This window comes from Culex quinquefasciatus, chromosome 3 (assembly GCF_015732765.1).
Source record: "Culex quinquefasciatus strain JHB chromosome 3, VPISU_Cqui_1.0_pri_paternal, whole genome shotgun sequence".
Classification (NCBI taxonomy): Eukaryota; Metazoa; Arthropoda; class Insecta; order Diptera; family Culicidae; genus Culex; species Culex quinquefasciatus.
In genome coordinates this window covers 122,907,682-122,931,235 of record NC_051863.1, presented here as the reverse complement: position 1 = coordinate 122,931,235, position 23,554 = coordinate 122,907,682, and the positions used below count along the sequence as shown (strand labels likewise).

The 23,554-nt window shown below is 37.1% G+C and overlaps 2 protein-coding genes across 6 annotated transcripts; both read right to left on the bottom strand.

Moving 5' to 3' along the window:
- Positions 1-604: 604 nt before the first annotated feature.
- Positions 605-1,556, bottom strand: LOC6043364 (glutathione S-transferase 4). The gene is made up of 2 exons (XM_038264818.1): positions 1,206-1,556; positions 605-1,145 (listed from the first exon to the last, which is right to left on the bottom strand). The coding sequence occupies exons 1-2, from the start codon at positions 1,485-1,487 to the stop codon at positions 636-638; spliced, it is 792 nt and encodes a 263-aa protein (XP_038120746.1). The 5' UTR covers positions 1,488-1,556; the 3' UTR covers positions 605-635.
- Positions 1,557-2,019: 463 nt separating this feature from the next.
- On the bottom strand, positions 2,020-18,113 carry LOC6043365 (vacuolar protein sorting-associated protein 13). 5 transcript variants are annotated; one of them, XM_038264814.1, is made up of 14 exons: positions 17,980-18,113; positions 17,805-17,915; positions 17,079-17,744; positions 16,897-17,020; positions 15,133-15,177; positions 14,739-14,924; positions 14,214-14,660; positions 12,137-14,151; positions 11,950-12,077; positions 11,798-11,885; positions 9,509-9,562; positions 5,566-5,769; positions 3,633-5,503; positions 2,020-3,570 (listed from the first exon to the last, which is right to left on the bottom strand). In XM_038264814.1, exons 1-14 carry the CDS (start codon positions 17,983-17,985, stop codon positions 2,805-2,807), a joined length of 6,711 nt encoding a protein of 2,236 aa, XP_038120742.1. In that variant the 5' UTR covers positions 17,986-18,113; the 3' UTR covers positions 2,020-2,804. The 5 variants fall into 5 exon arrangements, with proteins under 5 accessions (XP_038120742.1, XP_038120741.1, XP_038120744.1 ...); XM_038264813.1 differs by lacking the exon at positions 9,509-9,562 and adding an exon at positions 8,964-9,026; XM_038264816.1 differs by lacking the exon at positions 9,509-9,562.
- Positions 18,114-23,554: the final 5,441 nt, after the last annotated feature.

Below are 23,554 nucleotides of genomic sequence, written 5' to 3'. Positions count from 1 at the left end.
AAATCGCGAAACAAGCCTCCAACTAGAAAATGAACCGCCAGTCCAAGCAACCTGTTGCAAAAGTGGACCTGCGCTCTGTTGAATGTCACACACCTTATGTCGCATCACGCTGCACGACGCTACATTTCTGATAATACAGCCTATAAGTCGCGTGGCTCAGTGGGTACGGGTTCTGAAAACTAATCTAACTTTAGTTGAGGATAGGGACTCGATTCCCGCGATCCACAATCGCATCAAATAAATAACCCAGTTTGAGAAGTTTGTTTTTTTTTATTTATACAAAATTCGCGTTGCATTGCCTTGTAATAGAGTAATCTACGTGCGCATGTATTGCGTGTACGTACACGAAAAAGATTGAGGTTAAATTTTGTCCGGACAGCAAAATCAAATGGTGCGCTAGTGTGTGTACGTGAAACGTCATAAAGCTCTATTGTAATTTCTGGAGATACATTTGAAAGGGGCGGTACGACACTGCTCTCACGGCCTTTCGTCCCATTTAAACGTTGTTTTATTGTGCTGTATTTACAGTGTTTCCCAAAGTTTGGTACTGTGCCCTAAAACTAAATTTAAGAAAGTACATAGACTGCTGGATAATCAAATCTTATGTGAAATGCAGCGATTTATTTTCAAGCCATTTAGTGCTTAACATTGACAAAGTACGGCGCAAACACCTTGGATCCCTGGACGCAGATTTCCTCGTGACCGGGCACACTCTTGGACACGAGCCCGAACCAGCGCTCAATGTTGGCGTACTTGGCCAAATCAACTCCGGCGGCCACCTTGAAGGTCGTGATCGAGGTCAGGATGGCATAATCTGCAATCGAAAGCGCCTCGCCGGCCACGTACGTCGTCTGGCCGAGGAACGTCTCCAGAAACTGGAGCGCTTCCTCGAACTGCTTGGAGGTTCCCTCCGGGACGGGTTTTTCCTCGAAGGCCTGCGGATAGTAGTGCAGCCCGAAACGCTCGTACAGTGTTCCCATGTCGAAGTAGAGCCGCTGGTTAATGAGAGCTCTCTTTTGCGGATCCCGCGGGTAAAGCGCATCATCCGTGGCATACTTCTCATACAGATAGGTCATGATGGCGCGGGACTCCCACAGTGTAAAGTCGCCGTCCACCAGGGTCGGAACCATGTGCTGGGGATTAATCTGCAAGAACAAACAAACTGTTAGCAAACAAGATTACTTTGCATGATAACTCAAACTCGCCTTCAGAAATTCCGGCGTCAGGTGCTCATCCTTAAACAGGTCCAGCTGGATCAGGTTTAGCGGCACATTCAACGTTTTGGCCAGAAGCCGCACCGACTGGCACGGAGGCGACAGTTCCATGTGATAAAGATTCATTCTTGATGACGGCACCGCGCACACTTCCGCTTGCCGGTCTAAACAACTCTCAACTGGGGCTTCTAACCCGAAGGGTGATTCCGCAGCGACCGGTGAAAATGTGCAAAATAATTTGAGCAAAACAGCGATGCACACACACGAGCGCATTTTTGGGGAGTGGAAATGTCTGTGAGATAAACGTCACATTTGAGTTTAGCGTTTGTGCAGAAACGGCAGGCTAAAACAAAAGTTTGTGCGTGAATAGACAAACTTCTGCCAAAACTGCCAAAAATCATCCGCAGTTCAAAAAATGTGTGACAAAAATCTGTAAAGTATACCAAAATTGTTGCGTTTGGCATCCCTGCTCGATTCCCCTCGAATTTCAGATTATCAAACACCAAAATGACAATGACCTTCCAAACCAGAGTTCAAGGTTGTTTTCATTCAGGATGTTTTTGGGAAGAAAAAATCTTGGAATGAAACAAGTCACCAACAGGAATGTTGCAAATGCAAAATTGTTGTCTTGTCACGTCGCACGCGACGCAACACTATCGATAAAGCAGATGGCTGATACCGTGGCTCATCGGATAGCTGTTTCGACTGATAATTTTAAAATTTTAAAAGGGTGAGGAATCGAACCCCGATCGTTACGGTTAGATTATTTTGGTGATACTTTCTTTCGTAAACAAATAGAGCTTGGTTAATTTCGATACATTTATTCATGCTTCTGTTAGAACAAAACTTAGAAAAATATAGGTAGAAAATACACATACAAGCAAGAAAAATGTTCACGTGAGCGAATCAAAAGAATGTGTTTGTGGTACAATAATAAACATCATTATCATTTCTTTTATGTTTCGTTATCTCTGGGATTTGGTATTTGTACTCGTAATTTTAATATAGATGGTAAAGTCTAAGCAACAATAGTGTTTTCCTACCGTATTAGAATTTAGAAAAGAGATTGCTTCCAGCGTCGCACTCCGGCGAGAGGTCGGTCGATCATCGCGTTTCACAGCAGTTTCCTACTTGGTCTCATGTGGGTTTTTTTGTATGATTTGCTTCTTTTGTGTAAAGTATCATTTCAAAACGTCGCTGCAAACTTATCAAAAGTACGAAATATTGCGATATCTAAGAATGCTTTTGGTGGAGATGGTTAAGTGGGAAAATGTGGCTACAAAGGTTACCAGCCAAAACTGTAAATATACACTTGAATAACTGCGAGTAGTTCAAACACGAATGATAACATTCTAACTGGGGTAAATATCACCATTTTCATCTCCCGCAAAGAATCCGACGCCCAGGAATATGCATGTAAAACTATTTTTTTTGTGTAAACGATGATAAGCTATCCTCGCTAAGCGATTTTAATGTAGACTGTGTGTGGGTGTGTATTGTCGAATGCTTCAAGCACTCATTGTTTTATTCTTCTATATTTAAACGGTAAAAATTACTCTTCATGATGATCTAGACTAGAGAGAAACGCACTCATTTCATCAGTTTCTGCGCCACTTCGACCAACCGGTTCCGCCGGAAGGCCACCGGCATCAGCAGCACCTTCTTCTGATTCCCGGACGAGCTGAACATCTTCTTGAGGGCGGATTTGTTGTCCTTGGCGCGCAGCACCAGCTCGACGCCGTCGTTCACCACCGACACGCTCAGCAGTTCCGTCCAGCGGTGGGTCCACTCGCACTGCCACCCCCCAAACAGGTCACTCTTGGTGGCGTAGATGAGCCGGCAGTCGGTCAGCACGACCACGTCCTTGCCGTCCACGATCGACTCGTAGTACACGAAGGTGTCCGACGCGGTGAACTTGCCCTTGTCGATTTCCTTCAGCAGTTTGTTCCCCTCGGCTTCCTTCCGGTTGTACGGCCTCACGATGCCGTCCTTGTGCAGGAACCGTGGCGACCGCAACCGGAACGCCTCGTCCGACAGCTCGGTGGCCCGCTTGACCGCATCGAAGCTACCGCTGGCGAAATCCGTTACGCCGGCAATGGGCCGAGCCACCAGTCCGACCGCACCCTTGCCCAGTCCCTTGAAGAAGCCCTCGACGCCGTCCTCTCTGGCTCCGCTGATGGGCTTCGTAAACACACCCGTCACTCCGTCAAACACGCCCATCACCAGGCCCTTGCCGCTGCGAGCGATTCCCTCCTGCAGCGAGGCCGGCTTCTTGTTGAGCGCGTCCCGACGCTTCTTCTGGTAGTCATCGTCGAAGGTCAGCGCCGCCAGGCCTTTGCCCATGGCACCCGTTATTCTGCAAAGGAAACACATTCGTCAACAAACAAACCCCAATTAGAATCAAATTGCACAACTTACTTGGAAACCGCTCCGGCAGCCCCACCAACGGTATGGCCAAACAGTGACCTCACGCCCAGCACCAAACCTTCGGCAAACTCGCCGGGGCCCTGAATCGCCCCCTGGAACGGCTCGTAGAACAAATCCTCCACACCCTTGGTAAACCCAACGACCAACCCGTACGGATTCCCAATCACGTCCAGTCCGAGCACCAGCACGTACAGCTGCTTCACGGCCTGGCCGCTGTAATGCGTGACGCACTCAGACACCAGCTGGCGCTGCGTCAGAAACTGAAACTCCCGCTCGAAGAACGCCAACCGGAACACCACGTCGTTAATGTCGGTCAGCGTGACGCCCACGCCCTGCAGGATCGTCGACAGGATGCCGGGCAGCGCCTTCGACTCCGAGCCGGCCATCGAGAAGCTGACGTGGATCTTGAGCGGACCGAGGTGCAGGTTGTCGTAAAAGTTCTTCACCTCCGCCTGGGACTGGATGGCGACGTGGGCGTGCAGCGGTTGCGTTTGTACCTTGAGGTCTTCGGCGAACAGCGTTTTCGCTTCCGCCTCCGTCGTCTCTGAGCTGATCATCTCGAAGATCTCGTTGATAAACAGCAGGTCCACCTTCACGTGGAACTCCTGCATCAGCACGCGCAGATACTTGAACTGCTTCACGTTCGAGTGCGGAATGATGCGCTGCACCATGCTCATCTCGATGAACGGCTTAAACTCGGTGGTCGCCGCAACGCTCTTCGGGGGTGGGATTGGGGCGAGAACGACGGGGAAGATGCAGTCGGTGAGCTGGTTGTCGATCTGGATGCGGTTGATTTTGGCGTGGAATTGAAGCTGATGCGAGGACGATTTGATCTCGAACCAGAGGCCGGGGTAAAAGGTTCGGCGGATGTCACGTTCGGTTGATTTTTTGACGATGTTTCGCGTGAAGTCGATTTCGATGCGTTTCTCTCCTTCGAGGAAGTACTTTTTGCTGGCTGAGGCGCCAATTTCCTGATCGCGGAGGTACTGCTGGAAGGAGCTTTCCATGGAGTAGGTTTCCTGGATTTTCATCTGCTTGAAGCGGCCGGACCGTTTGCGTTCCTCCCAGATGACGCCGGAGCTGGCGATTCCGATGTACATCAGGTCGCACTGTTTGCTGTTGTTGACGAGGGACAGGCCGACGCCGTGGATTTCCAGCTTGATTTCTTGCGTGACCTGGTCCAGCCGGCTGGAACTGTGCACTTCGTACGCAATGTTGGCGTTGTCGGTTATCAGCAGAACGCGCTGAGTTCCGTTGAGGAAGGACACCCAAAAGATGTCCTTGTCCGTGGGCGATTTGAACTCGCTAATGTCGTCCCGGCGCAGATCGTTCTCGATCGAAACCAGCTTGGAGCCACTGTCCCAGACGATCTTCCGATCACCAGCCGGGTTGATCCACGTGTGCAGAACCATCTGACTGGGCATCAAAATCTTCCCGTTCACATCGCCCTTCTCCTTGAAGGCAAACTCTTCGCTAGTGTGGTTAATCAACAGCGCCGGAGCGTCACCCGCATGGTACCCGGTAAACGTAATGTAGATGGCGCCCTCCGTCACGTGCACGTCCACATTAATGCCTCCGTACCGGTTCTTCAGCTGCAGCAGCGTACACTGCACTTCGGTGTACTTGAACGGGGCCGTAATCTGCGTACTGTTCACCGCCCGAACCCGCAACATCCGGTTCTCCTCCGTCTTGGGCCACAGTGGAACGCAGTCTTCCACCTTCACCCTGGTCCAGGGATCACCCGGGCGCAAATGTTCCTGCACCTCCACATCAAAATCAGCCCGGTTGATCAGAATAAAGTACGGCATAAACACGATCTGCTTGGTCAGCGAGTTGTGCGTCAACGTGTTGTGAACACCAATCTGAAATCACAAAGGATATCGTTAATCCCAACTCTCACCTACCTTCAAATCAAAGGACTCACCTGATAGGTCATGTTGTTGGCCTGGCACGCAATCACCCCGCTCGAGCCGGCCACGTCCAGCGAGAACTTTTCGCTCCACTCGCCCGTGTCCACCCGGATGGCGGCCTTCTTCTTGCCGAAGAAGACCTTCTCGCGGAACGAAAACAGGATCGGCCCGTCGTACTCGGGCGGGTGGTACAGGATGTTGGTGTTTTCGTCGTTGGGCTGACCGTTACAACAGATGGAGAGAGAGAGAGTGAAAAAAAGATTAGACATTGTGGGTTGATTTGAGAGGAGGCACGATTTCATAGAAATAGAGGAAGAGATTTGATCGAAATGCTATTAACAAAAGTAGTGTGCCCGCGGTGGGAGGGAAGTAATGTTGTTCCAAATTAACACACACAAAAATCAATAACGAACAAAACGAACATGTTTTTGGAGGTGGTGAGCACACGTGCACCTTTCTCCCTTCGCGTTTGCTGGACGGGAAATGAGAGGTTGGTTAATGTGTAGATGCAACGTCAAAGATGGGTTAGGTACGGAGAATTACAGAAACTTAATCGTCAGTGACAGTTATACCGGAACCAACAAAGAACATAAATGACCAATTAATTAACGCTATTTTATTTTTTGAAACAGTGACGAATATATCGAAACATAACGAAATTTTGGCCAAAATAATTAAACGATTAACAAAAAAGCAAAGCAATCCCGAGAGGATATTGAAGGGCATGCTTGAATTTGGAAATATAACAAAAAAATTAAAAATTATATAAGCTAAACATTTACTAGAATCAAGAGTAAAAAATAATTTCCGAAATAATTTCTGGAAACAATACGTGTTGAGTTCTCCCAAGTGTGAGCATTTTTTTGTTGCAAATTTGATAATTGTATTTTTAGTTTAGAATGAAACTTTGTTTGTGAGTCATTCTTTGCCAACTCACACGAAATCGGAAAAAGTTGCCTCGACACCCCTTTGACTTGCCTAAAACTTTGGCCTAAGGGGTAATTTAGGTCCCTTTTATCGTAAAATCGCGATAAGTAGTGATGGTTACAAGCAAATCCCCATTCTTCTGATTGTCTGCTCAATAAATTTATAGAACATTGCTTACTATAAAAAATAACCATGCATAAAAAAACACGAAATTTAAAAAAAAAATGCGAAAAAATCGTTTTGGCTTGCGAACTTTCGTCACCCGCGAAAGACGAAATAGGCAAAAGTAAATCGCTCTAGAACTACTCGATGAAAATCAACCAGTAGAAGATTTGTTTTGAATTTCATTGGTAGCACCACTTAAATTATATATTACGTTTTGTTGACAAACATTGTTCATCTACGAAAAGATATAAGTGTTCCGCCGGATAATCCAGATAATGATTTTTTTCAGTTTTCTTTCACCGATCTTTCGTGCGTTTTTTTCACAAAAACTTTTTTTCACAAAAACTCAATTTTCCAAAATACGTATTTTTTATTTTCGAGATTTTTTTAGATGTTTTAGGGGACAACAATCCGCAACTTTTGAGCTATAGATAAGAAGTTTTCTATGGCTCAAAAGTTGCGGGTTTTTGTCCCCTAAAACATATCAAAAAATCTCGAAAATCAAAAAAAAATACGTATTTTGGGAAATTGAGTTTTTGTGAAAAAATGTTAATTAAAAAATCTTGCAATGTTTTTACGAGTTTGAAATGCTTGATATTTAGTGAGGTACTGATTAACATTGCAAACGACGAGTTACAATATTTATCGAGCTGAAATGGTATGAAAAGGCACACACACACGCGAAAAAAAAAATGAAAAACACACTGCGACGGACGCGAAAAATCTTGCGACCCGACGGAAAGGCATCGCAAATCGGACTCTTGGTCAGAGATCGTTGAAAAATTAATATTTTCTCAAAATAGTTCATACCTATCCTGATTTGTTTCTAGAATTAGCTAACGATCCGGAATATCTCGAATTAAATGGAAACCCATTTTGAAAAGTTACTTACGAAAAAAAAACATTTTTACATTTTTTAAATTTTAAAAGCACCAAATCACATGAACTATTTACTTTAAAAAAGTGCTCTTCATTAAAAAGAGCGAACGAACCATGGCTCACAAAAAAAGAACCGCGGTTCTTTTTTAAACTCCGGTCATTTGAAAGAATCGTTCTAAAATGGTCCAAGTTTTAAAATTTACTTGTTATAAATATAATTTATTGAATTTGTAACAAATTTGTATTTGTAAAAGTTGTTTTTGAGAATTGAAAATATAATTTCAAATATTTTAATGATTGAAAAAAAGTACTTTTCAAGTACTAAATTTAAACGGCATGTTAATGAGGAGCTATTTTCAGAGCTGAATCGTCATATTTCATTGGGAGTCTATAGCAACTTTCTCTTCAATATATATTGAAAGACTCTCAATAGCACTGTTGTCAATCTTTGAACACTGCTTAAAAGTTTTCAAGCATATAAATTCAGTTTCCTGCTGTTTTTTTTTTAATTTCAAAAGTATATGAATTTTTTAAACAAAACGAAGAAACTTTTAATTGTATTCATCGTACATCAAAGTATTACCCGAATACAAATTTGAGCATTTAATTTGCTTTACTTGTAAATTATTATCAAAAATCTACTAAATAGCTTAGAGATTTAGGAAAAAATAATTCCTCCTGCCCGAATAAACTTCAGCGTTTATAAACATTAGCGATCAAATCAGAATGTAGAAAAGAGTTAACAGAACATTTTCTTTTAATAAAATATCAGCATAAGTTTAATGTTCGCAGAAAAAACGCCATTTTAAAATTAATAGCAATTTCTTCAAAGTCCTAGATTTAAGTTTGGATGCAATTCAATAATTCAAACGTTAAGGTTCAAGTAGAAATTTTGACATAGAGATCGCCAAGACCTATGATTTTTAAGGGCATCTTTTCATTTTTAGTTATTTTTTTTATAATTTATATAAATCCAATGTGAAATAGCTTTAAAAATTACATCATTCTTAAAAAAATATCCTTTTTTATCTATATTTTGAAAAATAGCGAAAGAGCCGTTCAAAAGAGCGGCTCTTTTTAAAGAGCGAACGAAAATGAGCGGCTCCTAAAAAAGAGCGATTTTGCCCACCTCTAATTAAAAGAAACCACTGTATTTCATGTTTAGATCCTGATTTTTTTTAATGTTATGAAATGTGTACCACCAAAACCAGCAATCCATGATACCATGTCCCTTTTTCTAGACCCTTTTGAAATGTTTGCGTGCAGTTGTATAGTTGGTAGTTGTTGTTTATTTGTGTATGTACAGAAATGCCGTGTGCTTTTGAGCCATTATGTGTGATAATCGGTGGTGTTCAACAGCAATGGGAAAGGTGGTCCTCTAAATGTCCATGAATGTTTATTTTTTAGGATCTAGGATTTTTGCGCGCCCAATAGCACCTACTTTTTGCGCTCTGGACCCACAGCTGATCGCCGAAAGCTTCTCACAAATTCTTGCTCTTCGTACCTGCAAAAGGTTTCAGTATTGATTCATGGTTTGTTTGGCGGTTTAATTTGCTGTTTTTTCTGATTCTTTGCGTTTTTTTGGTTTTCTTCCAGAGTTCTGGCGTACATGAGATTGCAAAATTATTACTTTTTCAAAGAACTTTTCATAAAACGCCTACCACTAACCATGTACAAAAGCATGTAAGTAACACGTAACAGATACGTAACGAATAACACAGAAGCTGAAGCTTAAACTTGGAGCGAAAAGATACGAACTACACTCATTCCCATCCACTGAACTTGTTAGAATTGTGTGCTGCGTGAAAGTTTAATACAAAATCGGCCTAAAAATCCGTCGACAAAAATAAGAACTTAAACCAGCAAAAAAAAATTAAACAATCAAAAGGTTAGAACCAGCCAAGAACAAGAAAGAGAGAGAGAAACAAGTAAACTAAAATGAACAAACACACGCACACACTTTGACAGGGTGGTGGGTGGTAATACCTTGTACGAAGTAGTTTTGCCAGCCAACTCTTTCTTCTCTGTTTTGCGTGATTTCTTTGGCGATTTTTGTCAAGAGTTTTGGCGAAGATTTTCGTATTTTCAAAACGTCAAATGCAAGTTTGGTGGTTGTGGTTGGTGCGTCACGTAATACAAACGGTAATATATGAAACGGAATATGCACACAACATACGCACGCACACAGAGAACGGGAGAGATATAACGAGAGAGAGAAAGAGAGAGAGAGCAAGAGGAAGGAATGTTTTGTTGAAAATTCGCGAACATTGCACACAATACCCGAAGAGGAAATATTTGAGAAAGAGAGCAAAATATGGAATGAGATAAAAACGGAAATTATACAGTTGGAGAATATAAATAAGCAGTAGAATATAAGGGGTTTCTTTATAATGAAAATTGAGTTGATGATTTCTAGAAGTAACACTACATTTCGAATCAGTATAGAACTAAGAACAAATGATTTTCCTGTTTTCAAATGATTAAATATTTGTTTCCAATTCTATAAATAGAAAATAAAATCCGAAAAATGGCGAATGTTTAATGATAAAACAAAATATGTACAAATCTCGGTTGAGTTTTCAAAAAGCCGTAAGAGCCACTGTGACCTCTGACACTTATTTTCGTTTTTCTCGAAAATGAAACAAAATTTCATTTATTCTTAGTATAAGCAATACTTTTATATCAGTCAATTGAATATAAGAGCAGTTTATTCACACACAAAAAACTCTCATAATCTAAAAAAAAACAAATCGTACAAACTAGACATGAGCTATTGATTTGAGTTGTTGCATAGAAATAATAACAATAGGTACGTTATGCTTCGTCTAACGAGGCATCCGACGGTAACGTCATGATTCGAATTCCCGGACGCTTCGAAACCCGGACACTTCATCTTGTTCTATCAATTATGTGGATATAAGTTCGCATGATTATTGTCTAAACTGTGTTGTTTGATGAATTCTAACATCAACTTTCATTTCAAATATGTTTGGACGCTGTGCCAATGCTAAAACAATTAAATTAAATTAAATCATGTGATTACCAAAACTGTGAAACATTTCTGCTGAAATATTTCATAGGCGTCCGAAGCATCGGGAAGGCAAAGCAAAAATTTTTGGTTCTGGTTTTCTTAAATTCTAGCAATTTTTTATACAAATTGTTTTGATGTTAACATCTTATTTGAGACCTAAAGAATGACATTCACTAAAATTTCGGCCCAAATTTGTGCGATTCATAAGTAAAATCGAGTGTCCGGAATTCGAATCAAAAGTGTCCGGATTTCGAATCAACATTCATCAGTGTCCGGGATTCGAAGCACAACAAGTAATTTTGATTTGGAAATTCTGAGGAAAAATTATTAGAAAAGACATATTTTGCATGCATTCTCTTTATATTGACTGTTTATACTACATCCTGATGATATTTCTATATTTCTAACTTATTACATGATTTTTTGCCTATAGCTGGCAAAAATGATATGCTACTAAGTGTCCGGATTTCGAATCATGACGTTATACTTATTCTGTATTTTTATCATATAATACCACATTTCAATGTTGCCAGATTAGCCAAGTATCCGGAAGTTATTTTTGTACAAATTTCTCTACATCCGACAAATTTTCTGCATCATTGATTTGACTCCAGATTGAAAAGTTCTTTCAGCAATTTTACATTCAATTACAGCATCCTAATGACGTTTTCATCGGAGCTTAAGTAATAAATTTCTCAAAAGGAAGTGAGCAAGCAAGTTTCAACAGTTTTGCCGAATATTTTTTTTATATAGTGAAAAACTTAAAATAACATGGAAATAGGTCCGGATCCACCTGCCAAACATATGAGAATTTCCCCTTATTAGAAAAAATGGATCTTCAAACGTCAGAGGATTTTTTTTTTCGTCGAGGTTTGCTGAGTTGTACGGGGTCTTATAGCACAACTGAACACTCGTCAAACAAATCAACCAAAAATTCTGCTGTTTTAACTGATTTACAAATTACGAAATATTATACCATGTTATTTAACTTGAACTGTTTTTTTTTTGTTTAATATATTAACGTTTTGTAAAACAACTTATTTAGTAGACAAGATATTTCATGTGCATTATTTTGGTGTAAACTCCAAACTGACCAGTGTGTAAATATTTTGATACAAAAGTATTGCTTCGTAAAACCGCAAAATGCAACTCAACTCAATCAACTCGTGCTAGCGCGCTTGCTCAGTTACAATTCTATTCTAGATTAATGAAGAAGAAGACGAAGAATAAAACATCCCGCTTACCCGATAGCTCAGCATCAGTCCCGTCTTGTTGAGCATCCAGAACGGACAGTACACAATCAGCGTCAACCCGTCGGTGCGGCTCTCGTACCTGTTAACATCAATTCGAAAATCATACATTTTTCATTGCATTGAAACACACTTGAACGACTCACTTCACACCCAGCTGCAGTGACATCACCTCCACCGAGTCGTACGCGTTGAACGTCCACACGCCAAACTCCGGCGGTTGGGCCGGGATCTCCGTCGTGCAGGACCAGTCCTTCTCCAGGTAGTTGACCAGCTGTTGGAGGAAATCTCTTGTAATTGAGGTTCTCCCTTCTAGATTAAGCAAAGTCTCACCCTCGCCACAATGTAGGTCGTCTCGGTGGCCGTCCGAGCGGCCGTCTTCACCGTTGGCAGATGCAGCAGTTCGCCCGGCCGCAAAAGCTTCTCGCCATAGTCCAGGTAGTCCTCGCCGACGATCGTCGAGGCGTTCGAGAGGCTCTCGGTGCTGGTGACCAGGTCGGCGTCCAGTTCGCGTCGTACCGAGCAACCGGCCACGGAAATGGTCAGCCCGATTGGGAGGGCGTTGCGCAGCATGAGCGGCGGCCGCAGGTGGATCTCGTAGCAGGCGCTCAGCATCGTGTGCTTCGAGGTGACCTCGTGAAAGACGTCGTGCCGTTCGCGGACGGCGTTTATATGGAACGGTTCGAAGGTTTTGATCGGATCGCACTGGAGCGATTTGATCAGTTCGGTGTGGTTGGGGGATTCTTTCCAGCTGATGCCCTGGGCTGACGAGTGGTAGCCCTTCATGGAGAAGTGCAGCTCTTTGAAGTCGCTGTACAGGAAGTAGAGCGGGACGTTGAAGAATCCTCCGGAGCGGACCTCTCCGACGAGGTACTTTTCGTGATCGACGAACTGATGCACGTAGATTGGGGCAGTGAAGTGGTTGTAGATTTGGACGATGCCTCGCAGCACGACCACAGTGGTGCCGTGTTCGATCTTGACCTCCGAGATGATGGCCCAAGGTTCTTGGTCGGTTTTCCGGTACAGCGGGAAGTACCGCTTGTCAGATTTGTAAACGGGCAGGGTCAGTTCCTTCTCCGTGTCGCCCACGATCACCTTGAGGAATTTGTGCGTCGCGCTGTTTTCGTTGTCCTGCATGACTGTCACCATGGACAGATCGTTGTCCTTTTCACGCGGTTCCAGATTCAGCCGTCCGTTTGGCATCACGATACAGCTCGTTACTTCCTGGCTGCCGGTTTGCTCGATCGCGATCAGTTCGTCTTCGCGACCCGACTGCAAATGGCTCGCCTGAATGACGAAATCACTTCCCACAAAGTTGATCTTGATGTCCTGGCCGGTGTCGTTTTGAACCATGTACGGTGCTTGTGTCTCCGTCTTGACGATACCTTCACGCTTGATCGCTTCGGAAAATGCTTTACCCAGGTTCTGGAACACGTCCAAGCAAGTCTTCGTAACGCTCATCTCTAAGCTGTCTCGCGAACCGACGTTGATTCGAGTCGTTGGATCCCGCGAACGATCCTCGTGGTGATCGACCTCTAACTCAAGCGTCAGCTCCCAAGGAACGTGCTCAACGTTCCCATTCGGCAATTCCACCTCGTTTGGTTCGATCACATACTCCCACAAGGCCAGCGCTTGGTTGTAGTACGACATGCTAAGCCGCAACGAGCTGTTGATCTTCATTTCCGAGCTCCAGTTGGACACCTCCGCCTGCATGTTCGTCTCGATGAACAGCATCGGGATCGTGTTGATGCCCAGCCCGGTTTCGATGATCAACGAAATCGACGGCACTTCGACCATGCACTTTTCCTCCTTAATCTCGCGGCAAACCGACTCCAAACTCAGCGCATCCTCTGCCATTTCCGGCCTGATGAACCAGAAATCGTCCGGATTGTAGTCCTTGATGTCCCACAGATCGCTATAGTTGACCGTCTTCTGCGTTTCGTCCAGCTTGACCTGCTCGTTCGCGGTCAGCGTCATTAGCGCGTTGTTGATCAGTTCAATCACGGCCGGCGACACGCTTATCTTGATCTTGGTCGTGTTCAGCCCCAGATGCAGTCCCTTGCCCTCGGGCGTCGATCCGTTTAGACTGATCGAGCACGGATGGATCACAAAGTGCTTCGTATCGTTGCGACGCTCCGGGTTGAACTCGGCGTAATACAGACAGAGATCCTTCAGTTCACCCTTGATGATTTGCCGCTCGCCGATCAGCCGCACGTTCAGTTGAATTTCGTTGTTCAAAATCAACGCGTAGCAGTTGATGTCGTCCATCTTCTCCACCAGAATAATGTCCGGTTGTTCGATTTTAATAATCACCGTCATCTGACCTGGTTCGGATTTCTCCGCGGGGACTGAAAGAAAAATGCATCTTTAGTAAAACAACCTGCTTGCCAAATCCCCTCAACCTACTTACCATTCGACGTGCTGGTCTTGCGCTCCCTGCGAGCCTGCTCCTCGGCCGCCTGCAGCGCCTTCTGCTCGACCAGCTCTTCCGGTTGCAAAAACTGCTGAATCTTGAGCAAAAAGTCCACCGACAGGATCAGATTGAAGCTCGAAACCTTCACGTCGGCAAACATGTCGTTCTCCTTCATGTTGAACGTAACGTCGATCATCGAGTGCAGCGGCGCCGTCAGGGCGGCCGTTTCCGCATCGTCACTGCGCCCGCTCAGAATGCTGATGTTGGCCTCGGCCGTCGAGCGCCGCTCCATCAGCCGGGTCAGCATGTTCTCCCTGTTTGGGCGGATGTCGTCCAGCCGGATGTCGCACAGGATGATGGCCGTGTTGAGCGACCCGTCGGTCAGCTTTTTGCCTTGCAATGACAGGCAGAATATCTCGAACCCGGCTAGGCCTTCGCCCGGAGCTGCAAACGTCAAAAAATATTCGCGATCATTCACGATGCCATGAATAATTGTTCACGGCAGCTTGAACCCAAACTCACCCGTAAACAGCTTAATGTTGATGCTGTCGATCTGGAAGCTAAACTTGAGAAACGTGTCGAACTTCTGCTTGGCGGCTTCCTCCTTCTCGCGGGCGGCCGCTTCCTGCTTGGCGCGCAGTTCCGCCACGTCCAACCCGAACGGTTTTGCGGTAGCTTTCTTGGCTACGGAAGACCAGGTTGTTTTACCTTGCGTAAGAATAACGGAGTTCGCGCGTTAGCGATTTCCCAACAACTTTGTAAACATTCTTTTGATGGGTGCAACATTTTGGAAACTCAGCATTGGCATATCCTTAAGAGCATTTTTGAGTAAGAATTTGCAAACGCAAGCCAATTTGAATTATTATTGACGAAATAAGTGCAATCCTATCTAGCGGTTTCGAACGGCATAGCTTACCATCAGTAGCAGAATTGTCAGCGTTGGAACAAGTATAATCAGTGACTATACAATTTACATTTTGATTTGTTTAATTTTCAAGCACACAGGTTACAGTTGGGATTGTGAGGTGGCACACGCAGGATCAACACAAGGCAGTAACGAGCAATGATGATGACAATATTCAACAGGTGCGATTATGGGCAGCAGGTGCATATAAATAGGGGAAACATAAGCAGCATGGTGAGGAACAAAATGAAAGCAAACAAATCATGTTTATAGTATTCGATTAACAATTGAGCAATCGATTGGCAATTAAGACTAGAGTTGTACAAAAGATAAAACATAAAAAAGTGTCGATAAATAAACTAACAGCATGAACTTGCAAAGTTGGCAGTTTTTTACAGATCTTCACTTGCACACATTTCATACAACAGACTACATTCGATCATGTCCCTGTTCGTATCGTGTTTGGGTGGCATCGCCTCAAATAGACCGCCTATGATAACATCATCTGTCAAATAAGTTCTCTCCTACCTCTGGGAGCAAGTATAAGTTGACTTCATTCATTGAATACTGAGTTTGAATCGAAAAAAAAAACACTTTGAATAATCGAACCAGAAAAAAATAATTTTCGATTTCTTATTTATGATTGTCGAGCTTAAGTTTGAACCTTAAACTACTCTAAAGTGATTTAAAATTTTTATGCTCAAGATGACAAATCGTCGCCATCGTGCTAACTTGTCGTACGTGCATTTTGGGCCAAATTGAGTTAAGAGCGCCATTTTGTGCAGCTAACTATGCCTCACCGTTTGACCTTCACAGATCCCCAAAATTCGATTTCAATCCTGAGATATTCAACTAAAACCGAAAAAACTCCGTGCATTTTTGTCACTTTACTTATGAAAGTAGTTTCAATCTTGTCGTGCTATCTTGTCACTCCATGAAAATTGATGTAAGTGCGACAAAAGGCCAAAGGGATTTCAGGTCAGGAAAGTCAGGATGCGTTTGTCGCACGTACAAGCTAGACTACCGTAAACATTTGTAATTATAACTCGGGACTCCAGCAACCAACTTCAACCAAACTTTGGGACAATGCACAGAATGGTGAGCCAAACAAAACGTGTTTGTTATTGTTTACATTGCGTGCTCTCGTTTTTGAATATTCAAGGTCAAACATTAAAACGCGTTTTTCTCGGAACGTCAAAATGGCGGGTGCGACAAGATAGCACGACGACGTCGAAATGACGATGGTAAAAAATTGATAAAATGCATTTGGTAATTTTTCAGGCAACCAATCATTTAAATTTGACAAAAATGGGAAAGCATAATTCGAATTTGATGTTAAAAGTAAAAAATATAACAATAATTTAATAATTTGATAATTTAATAATTTAATAATTTAATAATTTAATAATTTAATAATTTAATAATTTAATAATTTAATAATTTAATAATTTAATAATTTAATAATTTAATAATTTAATAATTTAATAATTTAATAATTTAATAATTTAATAATTTAATAATTTAATAATTTAATAATATAATAATTTAATAATTTCAAATTTAATTATGTTGATATGATGCCACCGAAGCACGACGCTAGGAAGAACTTTTTCAAAGGAAGTTTTTTTTTCAAAACAGTAATTTTTTTTTGGCTTATTCTGTGTTGATTAGGACACAATATTTGTGCAAATCTGTGTTTCATTCATCGACTACCTTCACTAAACGGCAAAACAAAACATCAAACGAAATACAGTCAAATGAAACGGTGCTACTTACTTTGTGGACTCGTCGGTGACTTCTCCAGCTTGACCTCGGCCTTTTTAAACTCGTCCTGGCCTTCGGTCATATTCTTCGAAAGGATTTGCATGATTACGCTGTAATCGGTGGCGATAAAATTGAGCTGGAGGTTAAGAACAATTAAAAATTGGACTTTTTTATGTTTAAGCTTTTCCACAAACCTCAACCGCCTTCAGCCGCCCGGAAATGTCCAAATCCGGTCGCTCCCGGTACCACCCCGAGGAAAGGTTCCGCTTCATGATCAACGCAAAGCTGGTCGGACTCAGCACCGCGCTCTGGTCGGGCACGATGCCGTAGATAATCTCCTCCGAGCCGTACCTGGACACGTGCGACAGGTTGCCCATTTCCGACGGACAGACGTCCACCTTGGACAGCTTCATGTCCTTCAGCTCGATCTTCATCTCGTCGATCACGGCCGGCCCGTGGCTGTTCTCGGTCGCAATGTCCCGGAAGTTGTTGGTGATGCTGAGGTGGCCAAAATCCATCGCGACCGCTTTGAGGCTGCGCGAGTCCACCGGAATGACGATGATCGGCGCCTTCACCTTGATGTCCAGCTTCATGCGGGTCGCTTTGCTGTACGCTTCCACGGCACTGTTTTTGGCAGCTTCGGCCGCCGCCGCACTGGCGTCCTTGATGCGCTGCTGGGCCGCCTGGAAGTTGTCCAGGAAGGCGAGCACCGAAGTCACGAACCAGTTGAGGAACACGATCCGGGCGCAACCCATCGTCACCTCGATGCGCATGTCGTCCGAGTTGTAGTCCGAAGTGGCCTCCAGATCGAACAGGACGACCTTCACCTCGAGCGCGTTGTCGCCAATGATCGAGAGGATCTGGGGACGGGAGAAAATGGTTTAGAGATTGGATCGCGAATCTTTCCACCACTAACTAACCTTGGTGTGAATCGTCGCCGGATTGGTGTCGGTCAGAATGATGTCCTGCAGACGGACGGTGACTTCGGTGTACGACGTCTTGACGACGGCACTGCTGGTTAGATTTTGAACCTGGGACAATGGAAAGCATGTTACAAATCGAACTTCCGAGAGGGTAGCGCTAGAGCGCACTCACCTCCATCACAGCGATGGACCGCTTGTCGTTCTGCAGCTCCACCGTCACGTCTTCCAGCTTGGCCACCACCCTGATCTTAATGCTGTCTACAATTGAGGGTCGTTTGCGATTAGCTGTGGGATTTGATCATTTTTTTTGTGGGTGTGTTGTCATGGGAGAGCGTGTTTGCGTGTATTGTTTTTTTTTTATTTCACGATGATTTTAAAAAGTTTTTATTAAAGAGAACAAAAATAAAAGCCAGAAAACACACGCAAACAACAACATCAGCGGGCAGGCAGGCAGGCAGGCAGGCGGGAACGGAACAGGCATGAGATAAAGTTCGATTTCGTGTCCACACATCGTTGATGGGTCGTTGGCAGTTTTGAGGGCAGTCCAGGGCAGCACATCAAAATCGAGGTTCGTTTCAGTTGGGATGAAACACACGTGGCAACGTAAGATTCAAACGAGTTAAAAAAACGGGGAACGGAAAAAAGTAAAAACGAAAATAATGTTAATTACTAGATCTACTAATATAAATTAAAACGGTTTATGTTGTTGTTTTGCAGCATTCTGTCAAGTTATAAATATAAAAAATCTCTTCAACGAACTCAACTAAATATTCTCTGTCAACCTTTAATGTGACAACAACCAAGAAACGAACAGCCCATACCATTTTTAGAATTTGAGAATTTAGATTCTTTAGTTCTTAAATTTAATTTAAGAACTAAAGAATCTAAATTTCAGAATTTTGAATTTTATAAGTTTAGAATTTTTGAATATTACAAATTAGAACTTAAGAATCGAAATTTTAGAATTATAAATTATAGAACTTTTCGCATTGAGAATTTGAAATTTTAGGATATTAGAATTTAAGAATTTAAGAATTTAAGAATTTAAGAATTTAAGAATTTAAGAATTTAAGAATTTAAGAATTTAAGAATTTAAGAATTTAAGAATTTAAGAATTTAAGAATTTAAGAATTTAAGAATTTAAGAATTTAAGAATTTAAGAATTTAAGAATTTAAGAATTTAAGAATTTAAGAATTTAAGAATTTAAGAATTTAAGAATTTAAGAATTTAAGAATTTAAGAATTTAAGAATTTAAGAATTTAAGAATTTAAATTAAGAATTTAAGAATTTAAGAATTTAAGAATTTAAGAATTTAAGAATTTAAGAATTTAAGAATTTAAGAATTTAAGAATTTAAGAATTTAAGAATTTAAAGAATTTAAGAATTTAAGAATTTAAGAATTTAAGAATTTAAGAATTTAAGAATTTAAGAATTTAAGAATTTAAGAATTTAAGAATTTAAGAATTTAAGAATTTAAGAATTTAAGAATTTAAGAATTTAAGAATTTAAGAATTTAAGAATTAAAGAATTAAAGAATTAAAGAATTAAAGAATTAAAGAATTAAAGAATTAAAGAATTAAAGAATTTAAGAATTTAAGAATTTAAGAATTTAAGAATTTAAGAATTTAAGAATTTAAGAATTTAAGAATTTAAGAATTTAAGAATTTAAGAATTTAAGAATTTAAGAATTTAAGAATTTAAGAATTTAAGAATTTAAGAATTTAAGAATTTAAGAATTTAAGAATTTAAGAATTTAAGAATTTAAGAATTTAAGAATTTAAGAATTTAAGAATTTAAGAATTTAAGAATTTAAGAATTTAAGAATTAAAGAATTTAAGAATTTAAGAATTTAAGAATTAAAGAATTAAAGAATTAAAGAATTAAAGAATTAAAGAATTAAAGAATTAAAGAATTAAAGAATTAAAGAATTAAAGAATTAAAGAATTAAAGAATTAAAGAATTAAAGAATTAAAGAATTAAAGAATTAAAGAATTAAAGAATTAAAGAATTAAAGAATTAAAGAATTAAAGAATTAAAGAATTAAAGAATTAAAGAATTAAAGAATTAAAGAATTAAAGAATTAAAGAATTAAAGAATTAAAGAATTAAAGAATTAAAGAATTAAAGAATTAAAGAATTAAAGAATTAAAGAATTAAAGAATTAAAGAATTAAAGAATTAAAGAATTAAAGAATTAAAGAATTAAAGAATTAAAGAATTAAAGAATTAAAGAATTAAAGAATTAAAGAATTAAAGAATTAAAGAATTAAAGAATTAAAGAATTAAAGAATTAAAGAATTAAAGAATTAAAGAATTAAAGAATTAAAGAATTAAAGAATTAAAGAATTAAAGAATTAAAGAATTAAAGAATTAAAGAATTAAAGAATTAAAGAATTAAAGAATTAAAGAATTAAAGAATTAAAGAATTAAAGAATTAAAGAATTAAAGAATTAAAGAATTAAAGAATTAAAGAATTAAAGAATTAAAGAATTAAAGAATTAAAGAATTAAAGAATTAAAGAATTAAAGAATTAAAGAATTAAAGAATTAAAGAATTAAAGAATTAAAGAATTAAAGAATTAAAGAATTAAAGAATTAAAGAATTAAAGAATTAAAGAATTTAAGAATTAAAGAATTAAGAATTAAAGAATTTAAGAATTAAAGAATTTAAGAATTTAAGAATTTAAGAATTTAAGAATTTAAGAATTTAAGAATTTAAGAATTAAAGAATTAAAGAATTAAAGAATTTAAGAATTTAAGAATTTAAGAATTTAAGAATTTAAGAATTTAAGAATTTAAGAATTAAGAATTTAAGAATTTAAGAATTTAAGAATTTAAGAATTTAAGAATTTAAGAATTTAAGAATTTAAGAATTTAAGAATTTAAGAATTTAAGAATTTAAGAATTTAAGAATTTAAGAATTTAAGAATTTAAGAATTTAAGAATTTAAGAATTTAAGAATTAAAGAATTAAGAATTTAAGAATTTAAGAATTTAAGAATTTAAGAATTTAAGAATTTAAGAATTTAAGAATTTAAGAATTTAAGAATTTAAGAATTTAAGAATTTAAGAATTTAAGAATTTAAGAATTTAAGAATTTAAGAATTTAAGAATTTAAGAATTTAAGAATTAAGAATTTAAGAATTTAAGAATTTAAGAATTTAAGAATTTAAGAATTTAAGAATTTAAGAATTTAAGAATTTAAGAATTTAAGAATTTAAGAATTTAAGAATTTAAGAATTTAAGAATTTAAGAATTTAAGAATTAAGAATTTAAGAATTTAAGAATTTAAGAATTAAGAATTTAAGAATTTAAGAATTTAAGAACTTAAGAATTTAAGAATTTAAGAATTTAAGAATTTAAGAATTTAAGAATTTAAGAATTTAAGAATTAAGAATTTAAGAATTTAAGAATTTAGAATTTAAGAATTTAAGAATTTAAGAATTTAAGAATTTAAGAATTTAAAAATTTAAGAATTTAAGAATTTAAGAATTAAAGAATTTAAAAATTAAGAATTTAAGAATTTAAGAATTTAAGAATTTAAGAATTTAAGAATTTAAGAATTTAAGAATTTAAGAATTTAAGAATTTAAGAATTTAAGAATTTAAGAATTTAAGAATTTAAGAATTAAAGAATTAAAGAATTTAAGAATTTAAGAATTTAAAGAATTAAAGAATTAAAAATTAAGAATTAAAGAATTAAAGAATTAAAGAATTAAAGAATTAAAGAATTAAAGAATTAAAGAATTAAAGAATTAAAGAATTAAAGAATTAAAGAATTAAAAGAATTAAAGAATTAAAGAATTAAAGAATTAAAGAATTAAAGAATTAAAGAATTAAAGAATTAAAGAATTAAAGAATTAAAGAATTAAAGAATTAAAGAATTAAAGAATTAAAGAATTAAGAATTAAAGAATTAAAGAATTAAAGAATTAAAGAATTAAAGAATTAAAGAATTAAAGAATTAAAGAATTAAAGAATTAAAGAATTAAAGAATTAAAGAATTAAAGAATTAAAGAATTAAAGAATTAAAGAATTAAAGAATTAAAGAATTAAAGAATTAAAGAATTAAAGAATTAAAGAATTAAAGAATTAAAGAATTAAAGAATTAAAGAATTAAAGAATTAAAGAATTAAAGAATTAAAGAATTAAAGAATTAAAGAATTAAAGAATTAAAGAATTAAAGAATTAAAGAATTAAAGAATTAAAGAATTAAAGAATTAAAGAATTAAAGAATTAAAGAATTAAAGAATTAAAGAATTAAAGAATTAAAGAATTTAAGAATTAAAGAATTAAAGAATTAAAGAATTAAAGAATTAAAGAATTAAAGAATTTAAGAATTTAAGAATTAAAGAATTAAAGAATTAAAGAATTTAAGAATTTAAGAATTTAAGAATTTAAGAATTTAAGAATTTAAGAATTTAAGAATTAAAGAATTTAAGAATTAAGAATTAAAGAATTTAAGAATTTAAGAATTTAAGAATTTAAGAATTTAAGAATTTAAGAATTTAAGAATTTAAGAATTTAAGAATTTAAGAATTTAAGAATTAAAGAATTTAAGAATTTAAGAATTTAAGAATTTAAGAATTTAAGAATTTAAGAATTTAAGAATTTAAGAATTTAAGAATTTAAGAATTTAAGAATTTAAGAATTTAAGAATTTAAGAATTTAAGAATTTAAGAATTAAGAATTTAAGAATTTAAGAATTAAAGAATTTAAGAATTAAAGAATTTAAGAATTAAAGAATTAAGTAAGAATTAAAGAATTAAAGAATTAAAGAATTAAAGAATTAAAGAATTAAAGAATTTAAAGAATTTAAGAATTAAAGAAATTAAAGAATTAAAGAATTAAAGAATTAAAGAATTAAAGAATTAAGAATTTAAGAATTAAAGAATTAAAAGAATTAAAGAATTTAAGAATTTAAGAATTTAAGAATTTAAGAACTTAAGAATTTAAGAATTTAAGAATTTAAGAATTAAAGAATTTAAGAATTTAAGAATTAAAGAATTTAAGAATTTAAGAATTTAAGAATTTAAGAATTTAATTTAAGAATTTAAGAATTAAAGAATTTAAGAATTTAAGAATTAAAAAATTTAAGAATTAAAGAATTAAAGAATTTAAGAATTTAAAAATTTAAGAATTTGAATTTAAGAATTTAAGAATTTAAGAATTTAAGAATTTAAGAATTTAAGAATTTAAGAATTTAAGAATTTAAGAATTAAAGAATTTAAGAATTTAAGAAATTAAGAATTTAAGAATTTAAGAATTTAAGAATTTAAGAATTTAAGAATTTAAGAATTTAAGAATTTAAGAATTTAAGAATTTAAGAAATTAAGAATTTAAGAATTTAAGAATTTAAGAATTTAAGAATTTAAGAATTTAAGAATTTAAGAATTTAAGAATTAAAGAATTTAAGAATTTAAGAATTTAAGAATTTAAGAATTTAAGAATTTAAGAATTAAGAATTTAAGAATTTAAGAATTTAAGAATTTAAGAATTTAAGAATTAAAGAATTTAAGAATTAAAGAATTAAAGAATTTAAGAATTAAAGAATTAAGAATTTAAGAATTAAAGAACTTAAAGAATTTAAGAATTTAAGAATTTAAGAATTAAAGAATTAAAGAATTAAAGAACTAAGAATTTAAGAATTCAAGAATCCTAAGAATTTAAGAATTTAAGAATTTAAGAATTTAAGAATTCAAGAATTTAAGAATTAAAGAACTAAAGAATTTAAGAATTTAAGAACTAAAGA

Excerpts from the sequence above, each read along its gene's own strand:
- LOC6043364 (XM_038264818.1), bottom strand. The coding sequence starts at position 1,487 with ATGCGCTCGTGTGTGTGCATCGCTGTTTTGCTCAAATTATTTTGCACA. Across the intron at positions 1,146-1,205 it reads TGACGCCGGAATTTCTGAAG|ATTAATCCCCAGCACATGGT; the intron begins GCGAGTTTGAGT and ends TTGTTCTTGCAG.
- LOC6043365 (XM_038264813.1), bottom strand. Across the intron at positions 9,027-11,797 it reads GACTGATGCTGAGCTATCGG|GTACGAAGAGCAAGAATTTG; the intron begins GTAAGCGGGATG and ends AACCTTTTGCAG. Across the intron at positions 5,770-8,963 it reads GTGGGTCCAGAGCGCAAAAA|CCCAACGACGAAAACACCAA; the intron begins GTAGGTGCTATT and ends TGTAACGGTCAG.